Consider the following 20,912-nt stretch of genomic DNA (forward strand, 5'->3'; position numbering starts at 1 on the left):
GATACCAGAAAGACAAATCCTGGGACATCAGGGGACTAGGACTCTTTGATTCAGCCACCTGCTGCTGGCCTACCAGAGCCAACCTAGACCAAGCCCTCCCCACACTCTTGGCTCCTGGTCCTCAGCTGTTAAATAGAACTAATGACATCTGTCTCAGAAGCTGGGCCTGATAGATAAATATCATAGTATGAGTCCTGTCTGATGTCTGGGCCTTAGGCTAGTGCATGAGTTCCAGCCCCCATGAGCCTATTCTAAACAGATTGGCCAAAAATCTCCTATGACAAGTGTGTTAGAGGGATGGTATAGTGACCTGGTCTGAATTGAGACTGGAACATCCATGCATGGTAGACATGTGGTCTTGGAGGGCAAGGACAGCAGTGTCCTCAGGAGCCTCCCTTCTTCCATCCATCCTGGACCACCCAGAGAAGAGACTCCTATGAGAAGAGACACTTGCTCATCTGGTGCTCATTGAGATCAGCATCTTCAGAGACCAGCAAGCATTTACTCTATTCGTCCACTTTGCCCTCCTTTGGTCTCCTGTGCTGAGTCCCTGGCCATAACTCCTCAGCTCTGGGAGGAAGAGCCAGGCAGTGTGAGGGGGTCACAGGGTTCCCACGAAGTCACTGACCTGTGCTGGAGGAGGTGGCACAGCAACAGTAACGGCTTGAGCCCCTGGCTCATTCCCAGGCACCACAATGACCTGCCAACTGACCATGAACGTGGCCTCACCCCTCTCCACCCCTCCCTGGTCTTGAGAAGGTCTGCAGCTAGGCTGGATAAGATAACCTCTAGGCTCCTGTCTGGTGGATGGGTGGCTCATGTGCCCTTTACAGTGGCCTTCAGGAGTCAACAGCCCTAGGAAGTGATGTCAGAGAAGAGAGCAGGCAGGGAGGCCCAGAGAAAAAGAGGAGATATTTTGAGGACAGGCAGGTCACCTCATGTCACTGTTGAACAATGGTCTGAAGCTGGGAGTGGAAAATCTTGGTCTTACTTGGGCTGAAAATAGCACAAGGCAGCAAGGTCAGGAATCTCACCCACCAGGCAAATGGGCTGGGTGCTGGGCAGCAAGGCCAGATGTCCACATGGAGGGGACAGACAGTCCTACTGGGGCGTGAAGGTGTGAGCTTAGTCTGTATCTGGTTCCCCTAGGAACCAGCACCACCGGTGCTTGCCACAGAACTGGGTGGTTAGTGGTCTTCCTGTCCTCCCGGGCTCTATGTTCTCAGAAAGTTTCAGGCAGTGGTTCAAAGGAAGCTTCCTGGTAGGGCCACAGTATAGTCTCCATCCACATGGGTGCTGGGGTTTTGGGTCTCTAGGATACCTGCAGGAGAGAACGGGGACTAGGAAGACTTGGGTTCATGGTGACAACAGTCCCACCCCCAACTACAGATGAACATTAAACACCCCTCCTCCCCCAAGTCATGATGAGGATTCTTCCTCCAGATCTCAGCACAGAACTCAGAGCTTCTCTGTAGGAGGAGATGACAATAACCTGGGATGGGATTCAGTCATAGCAGCTGTTAGGAAAGAGACAGTCACAGACCTTCAAGAAAGTCCCAGGAGAGTCTGTAAGTGGAAGTCACCAACAAAGACCAGAAAGACTCCAGTAACATTGACAGAAATATAGAACTTAGAATATGGGAGGTGAGCATCTTACACTATTCTGGGCAGACCACTCTGAATCACACAATGTAGAGTCACCATTTGGGTCATGGCTTATGATGGCTCCTTGTCACTTGAGGGAGCTCTGGAGCTAGGTTCTAAATACAGCAACTGTGCTTGTAGTCCAGCTACTTAGGAGGATGAGGTAGAATCCTTTGAACCTAGGAATTAGAAGCCAACCTGGGCAACATAGTAAGATCTCATCCCTTATCTCAAAACAATTGAAAAAAAAAAAAAAACCCACACTAAGAGAACAACTGGGGATGTCTTGCCTTCGATGGCAAAGAGGAAAGAGCAGAGATGATACAGGAGGCAAACTAGGTGGGATAGGGAGAGGGACCCACAGGGCTAGGCTGAGTCCCTGTCACCTTTGCCTATCCCTGATTAGCACCCAGAGATGGCCCAGCTGAGTTCCACAGATCCATTCTGAGTGGTCCTGGCTGGGCCTGACACGTGGATGGGAAGAGGAGTGAGTCTCTGCCATACTTCCTCCTAGTGCAAAGGGAAAAGGTCATGGTCATATCTTTGCTTAGGATATGTCTTGCACCTGGATGTTCTGATCTGTTTTTCTACCAGTCCCCACTCCAGGAAGCCCCCTCCCCAACCAAGGGTCCCACAACCCCGTCCACTCAGCAAGATCTGTGCTGGAGCACCCTGCCCCTGCTTGCAAGAACCAGCTGTTCGCCAGTGTGATGGCACTTGGGAGAGGAAGGCAGGAGTCTCAAGAGTTCAAGGTCAGCTTCAATTACATGGCAAATTTGAGGCCATCTTGAGCTATGTGAAACCTTGTCTCATCAGATTAAAAAAAAAAAAAGATTGTCAGGAATTTAGCAAAGGCATTGACATTGCATTGGTAATGTAAAATTGGATTGACCATGGTGGGGTTATTTGTACCAAAATAATTGACAATGCTATAAATAAAGGGTTCCCTTCCCCCAATCCTGTTAAATGGTTTGACATTTACCAGCACATGTGATATTATCACCTGAACTGGGGAACCCCAAGGACTAGAACCCCATCTGACTCCTCTCCATGCTCGGCACAATACAAAGCCAACTGGCTTTGAAGTGGGGTGACCTGGGGTCTGGAGAGGGGTCCCTGACTGAGACTCCCCAGAGATAGTAGTGGGAAGGCAGGTGGCAGAAGACAACAGGCTGATGGAACCCTCATGTGGATGTTGAAAGTTTCCCAGGCCATTTCCCATCCTCTGATCATGTAGCAGAGCACAGCCCAACCAGTGACACAACCTTCAACATGTTACAGCTTCAGCCTGGCTCCCAGCACAGGGCAGTCTTCAGATGGGTCTGACATCAGTCCTCAGATGTTCATCTCTGGCCTGAGAGTCCTTCTCTGAGCTGAGTACACTGTGGTACCCACTCCCACCCCAGGCCACTGTTGGGAATCAGCCCTGACTACTTACAAGAGTCATCTAGTCATGCTGTGACCGCATCTCCAATCCAGCTAGCGAGCTCATATTCTGCTGTGTGACCTTGGCAGGTCATCTTCCTCTCTCCATAAGATGTGGGAGGCTGGATTGCAGCTAGGTAACTTGGCAGAAACGGCCAGCTGTCTGCATGGGAGTCAGGTGGCATTGGCCCTGAATGCTTGTCTTTCTTGAACCATGATTCTCCAACTCACACATACAGATGATGACTGGAGACTTTGCAGCTTAGTGACTCTCCGGGACCACAGTGTGAGTTTCCTGAGGCCCTGCCAAATGAGAATCGCCGATGGTCCGTATCTGAGGATATCATCCCATGTGAATAGGCCTTGGTCCCCTACAGCTCCCCACCATGAGCTAGCACAGGCCTGAGGGGTGCTGACCTATAGCCGGATGTCCTTAGTCTCATTCCCAGCCGGTGTGGACTCTGTCCGCTTAGAGTCATCATGCTTAGAGTCATCACTACTTATTGACACATTTTTCCTTATGGTGTCTGTTCTGTTGGACCTGTGCAGGCCCAGCCTGCGCCGAGCTTGGGGGCTGGGGGTGGTCGGGGAGGGCTCTGTGGGTGGCTTGGGATCTCGGGCAAAGCGAACGAGCCTCTGCCCTGCCAGGAAGTAGAGCACAGGGTCAAGGCAACTGTTGGCGCTGGCCAGTGGCCGGGTGATCTTGTATGCCATGTTGATAGCATCGAGGGTGTGACAGCTGAGGTCCAACGAGCGGAACGAGTAGTAGAGGGTGCGGGTGACATGGAAAGGCAGGAAGCAGAGGGCAAAGACAGCCAGTACCACGGCAATGGTGCGCACTGACTTGCGCTTGGCCCGAGGCAGGCCTCCTGAGGTCCCATAAGCCGGCTTCAGAAGCCGCCGGGCCATAAGTACGTAACAGACGAGGATGATGGAGAAGGGTACTGCGAAGAGCAGGCCCAGCATGACAGAGCTGTAGGCCACAAAGTGATTGAAGAGCTCTCGGGCCGAGGTGTCGTGGCAGGTGATGCGGGTGTCCCGCACACTAGTGGTGACGAAGTAGAGCACGGGTGCCTGGCAGGCCAGCACTAGCACCCACACGACTGCAGCCACTCGGCGGGCATAGCGGGCCCGGCCCCAACGCAGGGAGTGCAGAGGGCGCAGGACGCCCAGGCACCGGTGCACGCTGATGCAGGTGAGGAAGAGGATGCTGCAGTAGAGGTTGGTGTAGAAGAGGAATCGCACCAACTTGCAGAGCACCGTGCTGAAAGGCCAGTGGTCACCCTTGGCGTAGTAATAAACCAGCAGTGGCAGGGAGGCTGCGTACAGAGAGTCAGACACCGCCAGGTGGAACATGTACGTGGTGGAGGCGTTCCAGGTCTTGAGGCGGCACAAGAAGATGTAGAGTGCCACGACGTTCAGGCACAGCCCCAGCACACACACGACTCCATAGGACACAGGCAGCAGCACATACTTGAAGTCCTCGTTGAAACGACACTTGTAGCCGGGCTCATCTCCATTCCAAGTGCTATTGATGGTGCCATTCCAGGGGCCCAGGCCTGCTGCCATTGCCCTGGAGGGAAGGGAGGTGTGGAGAGGAAGCCATTAGGGCTGGGTCTCAAAGGGGGTACCTGACACATCCACTTGACCAGGGCTAGTGGGACCAATAGATCCAACAGATCTACCAAAAAATTCCCCCCCACCCCCACCCCCCTTTTTTTTGAGACAGGGTCTCCTTGTACCCTCAACTGTCCTGGAACTCACTATGTAGACCAGGCTGGCCTCGAACTCACAAAGATCTGCTTGCCTCTGCCTCCCGAGTGCTGGGATTAAAAGTGTGTGCCACCACGTCTGGCAAGATCCCCTTTTTAAAATTTGCCTATGGTTGGAGGTATAGCTTAGAGATAGTATGTTTGCCTAGTATGCAGGAGGCCCTGGGTTCATACCCCAGTAACACAGACATACACACACAGACACAGACACACAGACAGACAGACACACAAAAGATTTGCCTAAACCAGATGTGGTGCACTCCTGTAATCCTAACATTTGGGAAGAAGAAGCAGAAGAACTGTGAGTTCAAAGTCTACCTGGACTGCATAGTCAGTCAGAGATCAGCCTGGCCTATATAAGAGATGCTGTCGCAAAACAAACAAACAAACAAACCCAAAATAATAAAAACAAAAAAGTTTTGCTTAAGTCAGGACTTTTGTTGCCATGTGAGCTGCATCTCTCATGAACCCAGAACCCCCTAAACCCTAAAAAAATGCATTAAGGCAGGCCTGGAGAGATGGTTCAGTAGTTAAGAGCACTGGCTGCTCTTATAGAAGACCCAGGTTCAAATCCTAGCATATACATGGTGGCTAAGAACTGTACATAATTCCAATGTACAATATACTCATACACATAAAATAAAAATAATTAAATATATATTGGTCTCCCTGTAGCCCCAGATGGTCTGGAACTCACTAAGTAGACCAGGCTAGCCTTGAATTCACAGAGATCTGCCTGCCTCTGCCTTCTGAGTGCTGGGATTAAAGGCATGGGTCATCACACCTGGCTAAATAAAAATTTTAAAAATGCATTAAGCAGATGTGGCTAGCGGCATGAGGGAGGCCAGCCTGAGCCTGGGCGCCAGCAGCAGCCCATGTCAGTGGAGGGCAGCCAGGCGCAGCTGGAGCTACAGTCTCGATGGTCATGGCTGTGGGCAGACCGTCTGTGCTGAGGCTGTAATGGTGATTTCTTCACACGGTCCTGCTTTTCACCCTTATTTGCCTCTTTAATTGACGAACTGGAATGAGTGACCATGTCTGTGATGTTAGGGCTGTGGGAGCTGAGCAATTGCCTTAAATCTCTATTTACATTGCTTTCCTGACAATAGAAATGAGTCAGAAAGGAAGGCAGAGGTGGCTGTGGACAAGTGTTCTAAGTCAAGGGAACAGTATGTGCAAAAGCTTTGGAAGTGAGGGAGAGCCTCTTACAGAAATCCAGCATAGCTGGGATGTCAGCAGCATCCGGGGTTGAGTGGAGAGAGTAGACAGACATGAAGCTGAGGAGGTATGAGTCATGCCGGCATTAAAAAAAAATAGATATGGGGCTGGAGAGCTGGCTCAGCGGTTAAGAGCACTGGCTGTTCTTGCAGAAGACCAGAGTTTGAATCCCAGCACTCACATGGTGGCTAACAATTGTCCATAACTCCAGTTCCAGGGGATCAGACGCCCTCTTCTGTCTTCCACAGGCACTACACAACACAGGTGCACTTACACACATGCAAACATAATATTCATACACATAAAATAAAAATAAAAAAAATAGATATGTGTTCACTATGTTACTCTTTAAATACCTTATATACTACTTTGGCCCAAACCTGAGTCTTAGAATTGGTTGATGCAAGAGACTGAAAATCTGCAGAGTACTGACTTTTCAGGATTGAGTTCCAAAGAGGATGAATGAAAAAGGAACAGGAGAGGTGGTACCTTTCACATCCCAACTGAGCCCTTAGAGAACAGAAAAGAAGAAGAAAAAGAAGGAGGAGGAGGAGGAGGAGGAGGAGGAGGAGAAAACTGACAACTTCAGCTGGCAATCCTCAGAGCCTTTGAGGATAGGAGAAAATGTGTTTAAAACATGAGTTTCTTTAAGTCTTAAGATGGTTTTCTTCAGCTCATCTCTTTGTGCCATATTCATCTTGTGAATTGCATTAAGAATACCTGTTAAATGTGTTCAGACCAGTTTTTGAAATAAAAATTTAAAAGGGTATGACCAAAAAAACACATTAAGTCAAAGCTAAGTGTGGTGGTGCATGCCTTTGATCCTAGCACTTGGGAGGCAGAGGCAGGCAGATCTCTGTGAGATCAAAGCTAGCCTGGTCTACATAGGGAATTCCAGGACCATTGGGACTACAGGGAGACCCTAGCTTCTCACCCAAAATGCATTAAATCCATGAAAACATCACATAATTCTACTTCACAACACAGTGAACAAATGATGGTCCAGGGCTGATTCTGGCCTGCCAACCTGTGTTATTTTTTAAGATTTATATATATTTTATGTGTATGAGTGTTTGGCCTAGATCTGTGTATGTGTACCACATGTGTGCCTGGCGCCTATGGAAACAAGAAGAGGGTGTCTGATGCCCTGAAACTAGAGTTACAGATGATTGTGAGCTGCCACGTGGGTTCTGGGAACCAAGTCCAGGTTCTCTGCAGGAGCAGCGAGTGATCTTAAATACTGAGCCATCTCTGCAGTCCCTGAGCCTAGTTTTTGTGACACTGTATTGGAACACAGACACACTCATCTGCTGAGGTGAGCAGTTGTGACAAAGGCCATGCAGCCCTCATAATCTGAAATATTTACTTGTGACCTGCTGACCTTGCTCTAGAACCTCGGGATCAGAGAGTTTAAGATCAGGACTCAGAGGCTTAGAATTGAGATCTGGGGTCCCAGAGAGGTCTTATTTCAGATTCACAGAAAGGGGCCTCTAAGACTGCCCTCTACTGTATCCTGGTGCTGCCCCGAGGCATCTCTGGCTAGGGTGGCTGGCACACCTAGAGCCCTCACAAACACCTGGTTTTAGCTCATCCTTCCATTCTCTGGGGGTAGGTGAGCTAGAGCACTTCAAGGTCTTCCTCTTCCGTCATGCATTTCTCCCTTCCGTCCTTCCTTCCTTCCTTCCTTCCTTCCTTTCTTTCTTTCTTTCTTTCTTTCTTTCTTTCTTTCTTTCTTTCTTTCTTTCTTTCTTTCTTTTTCTTTCTTTTTTGAGACAGGGTCTCCCCAGCTGGCCTGGAACTCACTATGTAGGCCAGGCTGGCTTTACTCTCACAAAGATCTGCCTGTCTCTGCCTCCTGAGTGCTGGAACTAAAGGCATGTACCACTGTGCCCAGCATTTTAAAAACATTTATTTATTTATTCATTCATTCATTTATTATGCGTATGAGTGTTTTGCCTGCATGTATGTAAGTGTACCCATGTCATGCAATGTCCACAGGGCCAGAAGAGGCATGGCATTTCCTTGGAACTGGAGTTGCAGATGGCAGTTAACTGCCATGTGGGTGCTGGGAACCAAACTCCAGTCCTCTGCAAGAGCAGCCAGTGCTCTTAACTATTGAGCCATCTTTCCAGTTCCTTGTTCAACTTTTTTTTTTTTAATATGTATGAGTGTATTGCTTGCATGTGTGTAAGTGCACCCATGTTGTGCAATGCCTGTGGAGGTCAGAAGAAGGTGTCGGATTTCCCTGACACTGGAGTTATGGATGGTTGTTAGCCACCATGTGGGTGCTGGGAATCGCTCTTAACCATTCAGCCATCTCTCCAGCCCCCCACCCTTGTTCAACTTTTAAAATGGGATTTCTATACTCTGGCACTTTCTACATCTGCACACAGCTGTCTTGCTCTCCGGCCTGTAAGGGGACAGCCAGATGGGACAGAGACCTTCTGTGAAGCCCTGGGAAGGCTGGAACAGCTTTGGCAATAGGGAGAGGAGAGAAGCTTTCTAAGTGGGACACATTTAGCTTCGCCTAACCCTTATCCATTTCCCTGTTTTTGTGTCTTCTACTTTGTCCCTAGTGAGCATATGTCACCCACAAGGTCTGACCACCCAGTATGCCTACAATGAGTGCCCGCAGGGCAGGACACCACCTTTCCGAACCTCTCTGCATTCCATCCTTTGACCAGTAAGAGTTCTTTCAGATTCAGGAGTGGCAACTCCTATCTGTAATCCCAGGATTCAGGAGGCTGAGGCAGGAGGAGCAATAGTTTAAGGTGAGTTTGGGCTATATAGTAAGACCCTGTCCAAAACAAATAGCAGGGGCTGGTGAGATGGCTTAACAGGTAAAGGTGCTTGCTGCCAAGTCTAAGGACCTGAGTTTGACCCTAGAGACCTATGTGGTTGAAGGAGGGTGGAAGGAAAGAAGTGATTCTCCCAAGTTGTCCTCTAACCTTCACAAAGTACACTGTGGCACATGTGTGCCTACAGACATATACATAAAATAAACAAATAAGCAAAATATCAAAAATAAGAAGTATGGGTTGGAGAGGTGACTCAGTGGTTAAGAGCACTGGCTGCTCTTGCAGAGGACCTGGATTCAATTCCCAGCACCCACATAGGGCTAAAAACCATCTGTAACTCCAGTTCCAGGGGATGAAATGCTCTCTTCTGACCTCCAAGGGCATTGCATGACACAGCAGTACATGCATACACATAAAATAAAATATTTTTAAAGTTAAAAAAAAAACATGAAGCATGTCTCAATTCTCCTTGAGACAGAGTAAAAAACGTCACAGGACCAAAAGGGCTTACGCCAAGACTTGACATAACACAAATGTGCTAAGTACTGGATAATTTGCTTTCTTTGCTCTTCATTTTTCTGAAATAACATTGTTGTTTAATTACAGAGAACAAGATTGTGTGACTAAATCTTATTTTCTTGAACAGGGTCAAACAAATATTAATTTTAACAAAAATTAATATCACAAATATGCCCCAAAGTCATGAAAGACAGACTGGAAATGAGAGCCCGAATCCCAAGTGGGAAGACCCTCCTGTCAGGTGTCCCGTGAGTCAAATTCCCTACCTTGGAGAATGGCAGCCTCTGACCTACCCTCAGGAGGAGCTCTGCCCCACTGGACACAGGGAAGGTGGTTTCTTTCAGCCTAGGCACACAATGTCATTCTCACAGGGCTGCTCTGCTCCTCAGAGCCTCTCTTCAGAGGTGGAGTCAGGGCCCTTGCTGTCTCTCTAATCAACAATGCTGGCATCAGATTTCCTGGGGTCCACCCTGGTGGAATCTCTTACACTGAGAGGCAGGGTGGAGACTTCCCTAGCTCCCTGAACTACAGAGCTTCCCTTTCCACCTGTTTTAAGACATCCTGGCCTCCACCCTCTAGGCCAGCTGGGGACTCCATCTCTGTGGCCCTGGTCCAGACTGACCCTGTTCACCTTCTCTGTGCCTGCGCCAACTCACTACCACTCAATAACTGTAAAGCTCTCTTACCAGCTTCTGCTCTCAGGAGATGTCCCAAATGCCCAGCCCTCTCCCTAGTGACCACAACTCTTGACTCTTAACTGCCTGTAGGACCTCACCTCAGCTCCATGGGGACCGTTCCAACTAACTTGGTCACTGGCCTCTCTCACCCTCACTAGCTCTGCTACATACAGCTCTGTCTGACCCTGCTTCAAGAGCTCCCAGTGTGAAGGAGAAGTGAATCAGAGGGCCCTTCCAGGCTTCCTTACCTCTGTTCGTGCTGTACTTTCTGTTCCCAAAACCTTTCTAGAGTAAGTCTACACTGTACTCATCCTCCAGGCGCTTCTCTCAATGTCCCTTATCACTTTAGCACACCCTACCCACCAGTACCCCTCAGGCCATTTCTCCAACCTTAAAAGTAATTTTTCCTTCTGTCCTCTACCCAAAACATTCTAGGTGTTCCTGGAGGGATGGATCCATGTGGTACTTTTCTCTGTCCCTATCACTCAGCAAGAGGTCCAACCCTCAAGCAGCTATTGCAAGAAAGAAATAAGGATGAATGAATGAATGAATGAATGAATGAAGCACTAGGGACTGGGATCCCAGAGAAACAGACTCCAAGAACCCTAGGCCCAGCCTGACATCCTTCCCCTGCCCCAGAGGGATCCTTAGATTACCCCTCCTTCAATAATTGACAGGGCCCAGAAGACCCTGCCCTTCTCTGCTGGGGCCAGGAAATCAGTCAGATGAAGACATTCTAGAGATTGGTCAAAGGGCTAAAACAACCTATACTTTTTTTTTTGACCCATCTCTGGCTCAGTCCAATCAGGAACTCCACATTCTGCAGTTCCCTCTGCTATCCTCCCTGATCTGTAGGAACCAGGACTGAGCAGCTTCTATGAAGCATCATCAGTTCCTTGGTAGATGCCTACATAGGGGTTATTTATTCTGGTTATACTGAAAAACTAGGTTTGATATCCAAGGCTGTCTGGCTCCAAAGTCTGAATTCAGCAGAGCCTGGGATAAAGGAGCAGGGCAGGGCACCTGTCTTGGATCCTCATGATCTAAGAAAGATTCGGTGCACACATATACAAAGTACACAGGGGCCTTCCCAGTCTTCCAGCCTGTGGACCCGCCTCACACACCTGGACCTGACCAGCCCCTGCTCCTGGTGTGGTCAGGATGCTCAGTGCCTGTTCCTCACTCATGAATATACAGGCCTGGACCCGCTGCAGGGAGCTCTTCAGAAAACAGGAAAAACAGGTTCCCTGGCCTGGGGCGGTGCCCAGCCTCCAGCATTTTTCCCCAGGGCAAGCAGCTGCCTGGAGGGGGCGGTGCTCCTGCAGACACAGGGCGATGAAGAAGCAACTGTGGGCTCTAGGTTAGCCAGCCAGGCTGTACGTTCTCTCTCTCACCCCTCAGACTGCTTCCTCTGCTTTAACCATGGTTCCAAAGAGGCCAAGAGGGGACCTGGTGTGCTTGTCCTGGTCACAGTACCCTCTGTACACAACCTGTCATCTGCCTCTAGCTTATATGTTCCAGGGGTGGGCTGTTCACGGCCTCCCTCCCAGGCACCCCCTTTCATAGGTTGGAGGCTTGTGGAAGATCTCCCCCCATATATTGCAGAGCTAAGGCAAGCCTCCACTGTCTCCTCCCTCTGTCCTGCTTCTGCACTTCATCCCCACAGCAGGAAACAGTCAATACCCTCCTGGCCCAGCATACACTGTAGAGCACTGCCAACATACCTTTGTCCAGGCTAGGTGTCTAACTAGAGTTCCTCTTCCCAACTCCCACCTCCAGACATTCCTTCACAGGTGTTTAAACACACATATGCCACATCCGAACACACACAGGCACAGATGTACCTAGATGCCAGGATACACACTGTCACACTCAGATGCATACACAGGGAGCACACTGACTGGTCTAGATGGGGCATGGAACAAGCTTTGGAAGCCACTTGCCAAACCCTATTTGATAGAGGAGGAAACTCAAGGGCAGAGCTGGGCTGGGAGGTCCTCACAGGCACCAGATATAGGGCATCATTTAGAGGATGGCTGGTAGGAGAGGACCCCTCTGAATGGGCAGGTCCCAGCATTCACCAGGACATCTGACATACCATAGAGGAAACATACTCCCTCTTGAATGAGTCCTTATTTTGAGACAGGGTCTTAATTATATCTCATGCTGACTGCAAACTCACTGTGTAGCTAAGGATGAACTTGATTTTCTGATTCTCCTGTCCCTACCTTCCAAATGCTGGGATTGTAGATGATACCAATATGCTTGGTTTATGTGGTGCTGGGGATAGAACCCAGGACTTCATGCATGCTAGGCAAGCACTCTACCAACTGAGCTATATCCCCTTGCACCCCTACTCTTTTGTGTGTGTGCTGGAGACTGAGCCTAGGGCCTGGCACATGCTTGGCAAGTGCTCTATCACTGAGCTATGTCTCCAGTCCTCTAAATATCTTCTTTTTCTTATCTAACTTCTCTAAAATGGGGGAGTGAGGTCCCCAAGTGCAATATAAAGATGGGAGAACAAGAGGAGATGGGTGGCTTCAGGAATAGGGCCAAGAGAAGACCTAGGAGGTGCCACTGCTGACTTGGTACGCCTGGCCTGGGCATCTCAGGCTGACCTGGGCCAGCGAGCAGGTTGCTATCTGGATATCTATCTAGACTCTAGCAGCAAGATGAAAGAACTCACCTTCTTCACCCCACCCCACCCAGGAGCACTCCCTGTCAGTCCTCAGGAGATGCCTGATCAATCAGCTGATGTGGAACATACCACTTTCTCAGTCATTCTCCCATTACTGAGGAGGGTCTCCTATCATCCTTTTAAATTTCTACCTCTTGCTTCTCCACCCCATTTGAAACTTACCACTCACCAAGTTCTGTGAGTTGAACCAATGGAGTTCCTCAGACATACCCTTCAAGCCCCTTGCCGGCAGTAGAGCCACAGGCAAACCACCCATCATCCTCTTCGCTGCCCTCTTTGCCTCTCCCTGCCCTGTTTGTCCAGCTGTCACTCTTCAGTCACATGGTCTTCCTAAAGTCCAAGTCTGATCACATGGCTCTTGAGCTCAAAAGCCTGCCATAGCTTCCTAATGCCCTCAGGTTCACATCCAAGTTCCTCCTTAGCCATGCCTTCGAGGCCCTAGCTGATCTGGTCCCTGACACCCCACTAGAAAACCTGTAGTCTTCACCTCTACCCTCATCCTCCTGCCTCAGCCCATCTGAAGCAGTCACATGGTTCTGTCTCACTCAGGGACAGCCCTCTCCCTTATCTTCTACCACCTGTCTCCTGGTGAGAGTTGAGCATTCTCTGTGCCCATTTCTGTGTTAGGTGACTTCACATGCCTTTTCCTATTTAATCTTGAGGCTCAGACAGGCTAAATAACCTCTCCAAGTATCACAAAGCTAACAAATAGCATAGAGCTCTGCCATGTGCCTGACCACTACCTCCTACCCTGCAAGGCCCAGGCTCCATCCCCAGGGAGCTCCCTGGTCATTCATCTTTGACCTCCGAAGCTCTGCCTTTTTGCTCAGTCTCCAACAGAGGTGGTCCCAACTGGCAGGACCCAGAATGTCCTCTTCAGGACTTCCCAACTATGAAGTGGCCAAGATGGTTACTGTATCCATTTTACAGATCAAAAAACTATGACCATAAAGGGGTAGTTCAAGGTCTCACACAAGGTTACCAAGGAGTCAAGGGCAGAGCCATGCCTAGCAGGTATAACACTTGCCCCTGACCTGTCTCTACCTTGACTTCAATCTGGGTCTTTCTCTCTGTGGCCCCAGGCTGATGAGTCCAAAGTCAGGAGGAGGAAGTGGGGCTGTTCCCAGGCTGGCTGTGGAATTTCCAGGGTGGTTGGACAACATTCAAGTTCCACTACTAGGGTGATTCTGGAATGTGCCACCTGCCAGGCTGGTGTACCCTGTCCAGCCTGGCTGGAGACCCCTGTTGTCTATCTTTGCCAGGGGAGGGATAATGGGAGGACTTGGACTGAGAACAGCATCAAGAGGCAGGGGAGAGCACTGGGTGGATTGGAAGTTCCAATTCGGTCATTCCTAGCTCCAGGCAAGGATCTCAATTCCACAACCCACATGTCAATCTCCTCCTAACAGAATAGAATTTGCCCATTGGACTGTTGAGATAGTTCTAAGGGAAGCTCCACTCTTGTGTTTCAAAATAATAAGAGAGGAAATTGCAATGTGGGGCAGAGACAGGAGGGATGGGTATACTCCAAGAAAACAGGGACAGGCAGCCCTGAGGAATCAATGGCAAGCTACAGTAGCGAGGTTACAGCCAGACTGACCTGAGATCAGCAACTTACACTCACACCCTCATCTTCATGGGGAAGGAGGTCTAGAGCCCCCCCCCGTGTTCCTTCCCTCTTCACCCTTCCCAGAGGGTGCCATACCCAGGCCCGTCCCTGTGCAGGTTACCTGGTGACTCTCTTCTTAATCTCAAGCAGTTCACCTTCAAGGTCAGGGAGTCATACCCAGAAACCAAGACAACTCAGGTTGATCAGGTGTGAAGGAAGCCAAGGAGGCCCCTGACAGGAAAGGAGACATTGGTGGTCAGGGAAGGCTTCTTGGAGAAGAGGGCACCAGACTTGTGGTTAGGAGTCAGATAGGTGGAGAGAGACGAATAAGCAAAAATCAGGGCAAGATGACCTGAACTGCTAATCACCCCTTTGGCTTGAGAGTACTGGAGGACATATCTAGGCTGCATAGGATCAGGAGCCCAGAAGTCACTGCTGGTCCCATCCCAAATGTCCTGCAAGGAGCTGGGGCCCTGCAGTTCCCCCAGCCATTCCCAATGCTTTATCATGAGCAGTGAGCACTGGGGCTGGTCTGGGGACACAGCTCAGGGGTGACCTCTGATGGTTATCAGATGGCTCCATGGTATGAGACCTCCCCTCCAGGAGGCCCCTGGGCTGTATAGCCTCCTCCCCAAGGCTCTTGTCCACCCCCCCACCTCTAGGATCTCTCAGGATCTCAGCTGTGGGGCCACTGACTGAGGTTAAAGAGCATCTGAATGCTCCACAGAGCAGGAAACTGAGACCCCTGAGGAGGAAGGCCTAGTCAACCAGGGCAGGACTCCAAGCCACCGCTCCCACATGGACCCGCTCAGGTGAACCCAGCATAAGGCCACAGAGATGGGTTATTGAACTAAGGCTCAGAACCATGATATCCTGGACTCTAACCCAGCCTGTCACACCCAAGTGCCTCCAGCCAGACCCAAGAAGCAAGAACCCTTGGGATTCAGGCTCCAACTTGGAATCCATTAGGCTGTGCAGTCTGGGTCCAGTCAGATCTAGTCTCTGAGCTGTGGGTTCTTCACTGGTCAGTTGGGGAGAGTTATTGCTCCATGAAGCTGCTCATGAGGAACGAGTAAGAAGGGGAGCAGCTAGGGGTGGGGTCCTTGGGGCCAGCAAGTCCTGTTGCACAGGTAGTATCTGCCCATCACCACAGGAAAACATTGAATTCCTGGCTCTTATAATATTTCTCATCAGGGGGGCCTCCCCCATATCCCCAACCACAGAGACAGAGGTCATGGTCTAAACTGTGATCATGTTTGGGGAGGAGAAGGAAGCATTTAGCTTGTAAGATGAAAAACTCCAGGTATATAGCACAGGATATGTCTAAGGTTGTGAGACAGAGATTGTCCCCTCAGAGCACCTTCTGGAATTCCCAGGTGAGTGGTTCTCAGAGCGCAATTGCAAGAGTGCCTGAATCTAGTGCGGTGCTGTTTCTTCATTTCCCCCACTGAAGCAGTTCTGTTTCTTGTGGTTCCAAATAAATAGCCTTTGGCTGAAATTCTCAGAACCCTAGGAGTTTGTGCTCAGAGTAACACAACAATAACTCACATTCCTAAGAGCCACAAAGTTCCAGCAAACACTTGCCAATGCCTTTCCCTCTGCTTGGCTTCAGAGAGTCAATTCTGCTAGGCCTTCTAAGGAGTACCTAGTTAAGCTGTAGGGAAAGAACCAGGGATGTTTAAGTCTCCTTAGGTGATCTAGCCACATCCAAAGGGAATGCAGGGACCTGAAACTCAGGGGTATAGAGCTAGGGACAACCTGTATCTTGCCTGAGGTGGTCAGGGGGAGCTTCCCAGAGAAGCTGGGCAGGTAGACAGAGGTGGAGTGTGTGGAAGGGAAGAGGCCCATGCCAAGACTCAGTGGGTGGGAGGTACAGGTTGTTGAAATACCAAGAGCTCGTGTGTGACTGGCATTGAGGGTTCAGTGGCATGGAATGTGGGAGCCAAGGAATTCATATGAAAGGGCTCAAATGTCAAGCTGAGAGCTTGTCCTCTACTCTGGCTTCAGAGGGGGAGGCATTTTTAGAGCTGACCTTTACAAAGATGTTGCCTTATAGAAGGTGGTTAGGACCAGGGAATCGGGAGGGTAGGTGACCAAGGAGGAGACTGTACATATAAGGGTGCGGTGATAGGAACGACTAAGTCCTTTGCCCTGGATTCCTTGAGAGTTGGGGAGCCTCATTCCCTATCCCCGAGCCTAGCCAGTTCTAGAATCTTTCTCTTAACAAATGGAGCTGGAGGCCAGCACTCTCTAGGAGTATCCGCACAAGTTGGAGGGAAGTTCAGTGCCCAGGCCTCTCTTCTGCTATAACACTGAAGAGAGAACCAGATGGAGGAACAAGTTGGGCCTAGAAGGGCCCAGGATGTCTACTCTCCCATCAGAGAATCTTGCTACTCATCCTACACCAACACTGACCCAGGCCTGGAAATGGAGCTCATTGGTAGAGTGCTTGCCTACAATGCAAGATGTTCTTGGTTTGACTCCTAACACCAAATAATCTAGGAATGGTGGTACATGCCTATAAACCCAGCATTCAGGAGGATTACAACTTCAAGGTCATCCTCAGCTACATATTAAGTTCAAGGCTAGCTTGGGCTACATGAGACCCTATCTTTAAAAGGTAGAAGGGGGAGTTGAGAGATGGGTCAGCTGTTAAGAGCACTGGCAGCTCTTGAAGCATACCTGGGTTTGGTTTCCAGCACCCACATGGCAGTTCATAACCATTGGTAACTCCAGTTCTAGGGGTTTTGATGCCTTTTTCTGACCTCTGAGGGCATTGCATATACATAGTGTACTTACATACATACATGTAAAACACTCATACACATTAAAAAATAAAAGAACCCACCATGCTCACCATGGCTTTCCATGAGACAAGGCCTTCCTCCTCTGAACACCCACTGCATGGTCACTTATTTCTCAAATGCTCCCTGGCACCTGTGATGTGCCCCTTTTATACTGGGTGATAGGGACAGAGGAGGAAAGCAGAGATGGCCTGGCTTCATCTGGCAACTAACTGGCCTCTCTTTCGCATTAGTACAGAGGTTAAGGAGGAGCCTGCAGCCAGGTTCCCATTAGGCCCCAATGGTAGGCACAGGCCAGGCTTAGGGACCCAAGGACAGTCCAGGAGGAAGGTATGGGACAAAGGGTGCACCAGATGGGCCTAGGGAAGGCAGTTAGGGGACAGAAAAGATGCTATTGGGGCACCTTTTCCTCTTCTCCAGGTCAGCAACACTTCACTGGTACAATTAGTGGGCCTCAGGTTAGGTAGGGGAGGCATCTTATCAGTAGCTGACTAATCAGGCCACAAGAAAACTCCAGAGAAAGGTTTCTAGGACAGGATTCAAACTCCCTTCAGCTTGGAAGCCAGTGGCCAGCCTCACCCTGCTCAGCTTTGGTCCTGGACAGGGAGGCATAAGCCGGAGAAGGTAGGCAGGAGTCCCAATTTTCACCTGGTTTTGTGACCCTGGGCATCACATTCTTCAAGCCTCTATTTCCTCATCAACAAAATGGGGTCATAGGAGGATAAAGTCAAGGGTTTTGTAAACTCTCTCTGCAGAGGAGGTATGGGGAAAGGAAGGTACTCAATGACTCAATTCCAATAACCAATGTGAACCCTTGCTGCTGCACTTGTGTATTCTATTTCAGCCTTCAAAAAGTCTTTCAGCTGGGCTGGAGAGATGGCTCAACTTTGGAGAGCACTGGAAGTTCTTGCAGAGGACCAGAGCTCTGTTCCCAGCACCCACATGGCAGCTAACAACTGTCTGTAACTCCAGTTCCAGGGGCTCTAACACCCTTTCCTGGCTTCTGCAGGTATTGCGCACACAGGTGTACTTACCATAAAATTAAAAAGTAAAATAAAAAGTCTTTCAGGCTATGATCATCACACGTCTCCTCTGTGCACTGCTCTTATGAAGCCCTTTCCTGGGCTGGGATATAGCTTAATGTTAGAGTTTGTTGCTTAGCATGCATAGAGGCCCTGGGTTTGATCTTCATGAGTGCACACACACAGAGGGGAATTTTCCTGGCCTGTTTTAAATGATACCTGAGGTTGATCTCTGGCCTCTACATACACACACATACACACAGACACACACGCACCCACATATATGACTGCACACATATATACATATTTACACAGAGTCTTCATAGCAACTTTACACTCAAAGATGCAACCTAACACTAACCCTGCCCTTTAACCCTAACTCAGAACCCTAACGCTAACCCCTAACTCCAGCATCTAACCTTAACCATAAATCTCTAACCTTAATCCCAAACTCCTAACCTTAATCTTAGCCCAATAGAGATACCCAGAGAGACAAAATGGTCTCTGTAAAGCTTACAGTCAGGCAGGCAGATAGCTCAGAGGACTTCAAGGTTGCTGGCCTCCCTTTAGAGGATGGTTGTTCAAAGAATCTCTTCATCCCCACAGATAATTGACACTTCCCTGGGGCCCCAACCTGATCCTCAAACGCCATTATTCCAGACTTGATCCTCACAAGACTATGAACCCAGGAACTCTGAGAATGCTATGATGAAGGGAACAGCAGTCACTCATCCCCATAAATCCCCAAACTGACAGGGCTAATTCCCAGCAGAATTTACACTTGGGTCTGGCTCCTAGGGACCCTTAAGCCCCCACTGGGGCCCTAGCACAGTGGGCACTGTCTTTCTCCGACTAACCCTTCCTACAGCACCACCTGCTAGATTAAAAATCTTGGGACAGATTAACATCTTAACTGTCGTTACAACTGCATCTCTGCTCCTTGCCACTGTGTCTTCTGCCTTACAACGCCCAAGCTGCGGGGGAGGACGCGAGCCGAGCAAGGGGGGAGGGGGTTCCTGGGTCTCTAGTTCTGAACCTACGCCCCAGGGGTACACACAACAGGGCGCAAAGACAAGTTTAAATTCAGCTATTCTTCCCCACCAGGAGCGCACGCAGTCGCGCACTGGCACACGGACGTTCCCAGTACGCAAACACACACGCCTGGATTCCAGGGTGTCACTCACCAAGATCCACGCTCTAGAGGAGACAAAGTTCAACTGCGCACAGCAGCCAGTTCACACCATCCAGTTTTGTGCGGTGGCTGGGCTCAGAGCTGTGTCCCTGCCCAGCGCTGAGTCAGTCCCCGCGCCAGTCCGATCGGCTGCGTCCCCAGACTTCTTGGGGTGGCCGGTGCCCTCTAGGCGTCTCTCCTCACCTCCTTGCAGCTCTGGTCCCCTCCAGATGCCCTCGCAGAGCTTCCCGGGGCCCGAGTTCCATGCCCAGCCTCTCAGGGTCCCACGTGCCTTTGATCGCCGCTGTCCCCGCCCGGCCCCGCCTGGCTCTGCACCCCAAGATCAAGCAGCTAGCGGGCGGAGCGGACTCTGGGTAGACGCCAGAGCCGCCCCCCACCCTCAGGGACAGATGCCTAGCCACCTCGCCGCCCGCTTGGGGACGCCGCCCAGCTGTAGGGCCAGCTGTAGGCCAGCGCGCGTTGGCCGCCGGTATTGCACAGGGAGGGGTGGGCGGGGACCGTCACAGCGCTTGGCAGGGCAGAGGCCACCCGCCTCGCTCTCCCCAGCAGGGAGCGTGTGAGGAGAGACTTGCAGAGACGCCCAAGTTTTACAAGGTTTGCTTGGTGCTGCCCACCGAGGGACCTTTGCGCCAACCCACTACTTGCAGTCCGCCGCGCCCCAAGCCACCTCCCCTCTGGAAGGACCTGCTTAGGACTGCTCGGATTAGGCCTCAGGCCAGGTGCAAAAGGTCCTTCCTTCTTCCACCAGCTCGGGAGGGGGCGCTGCTCCTCCCTTGCTGTTCATCTCATCAACAGGTCTCTGAAGTCCCCGTTCTTTTTCCTCCCTCATCTGGAGCTGTTTCTATTCTTCTCCTTGCCGTACTCTAAGGACGTTCTATAGTCATGAACTGTTTCTGTCCCTGGCCTGGCCTGAGCTCAAGAGGACTAGGACCACGTGGGCCACCTCTCTATTGCTGTCCTTGGACTTGAGTGGGTAGATGAATGAGTGTCTGACCCCTCCCATTTCTGATCCAGGAATCTGGAGTGTAGGCCCTGGGCCACCTTTAGCACTGAGAGATCTTGATCCAGCTCCAGTCCCTCCAACATAGGCCCTGAGCCTTGCAAGGCTGCACCTCATCTGACCAGAACCTGGCTGCCAGCCCCAAGAAGGGCCCAGAAAGGGTGCTGGCTACAGCTCTACCAAGAGCTGTGTGGCTGAACCACCTCTGCAGTCTCCTGAGTCCTTCAACTTGGAACAAAGGAAGGCCCCTTGTGAGCCTCCTCTGCCTGCTGTTGGGACTGCCTTTCAAGGCAGCTTCCAGGGAACTAGATATCCCTGTGGCCCATACTTGTGAGGTCCAGGCTTTAGGGTCCCAGTGGGAGGGGGGGTGTTCTTGGTTATTGGTATCCCCGCTAATTCCCTTCTCCTGCCCCTTTCAAGCCATCAAACCTTCTGTTACTGCTGCTCCCTCCATCATTTAACTGTCAAGATGAGGGACCAGGTTGGTTCTTAGCTTCTAGAAGACACACTGGATGGACAGTGGCCAGTCCAGGG

At 50.4% G+C, this 20,912-nt stretch overlaps 1 protein-coding gene across 6 annotated transcripts; it reads right to left on the minus strand.

Annotated features, from left to right (window-relative positions):
* Positions 1-899: 899 nt before the first annotated feature.
* On the minus strand, positions 900-19,831 carry P2ry2 (purinergic receptor P2Y2). 6 transcript variants are annotated; one of them, XR_003847014.1, is made up of 3 exons: positions 19,371-19,831; positions 3,083-4,642; positions 900-1,321 (listed from the first exon to the last, which is right to left on the minus strand). XR_003847014.1 is itself a non-coding variant. In XM_029555896.1 (2 exons), exon 2 carries the CDS (start codon positions 4,636-4,638, stop codon positions 3,487-3,489), a length of 1,152 nt encoding a protein of 383 aa, XP_029411756.1. In that variant the 5' UTR covers positions 4,639-4,642; positions 19,371-19,831; the 3' UTR covers positions 900-3,486. The 6 variants fall into 6 exon arrangements, 2 of the variants coding, with proteins under 2 accessions (XP_029411756.1, XP_029411757.1); XR_003847013.1 differs by having other exon boundaries at positions 900-2,154; XR_003847012.1 differs by having other exon boundaries at positions 2,031-4,642.
* Positions 19,832-20,912: the final 1,081 nt, after the last annotated feature.

This window comes from Nannospalax galili, unplaced genomic scaffold (assembly GCF_000622305.1).
Source record: "Nannospalax galili isolate Female #2095 unplaced genomic scaffold, S.galili_v1.0 scaffold686, whole genome shotgun sequence".
NCBI classification, from domain to species: domain Eukaryota; kingdom Metazoa; phylum Chordata; class Mammalia; order Rodentia; family Spalacidae; genus Nannospalax; species Nannospalax galili.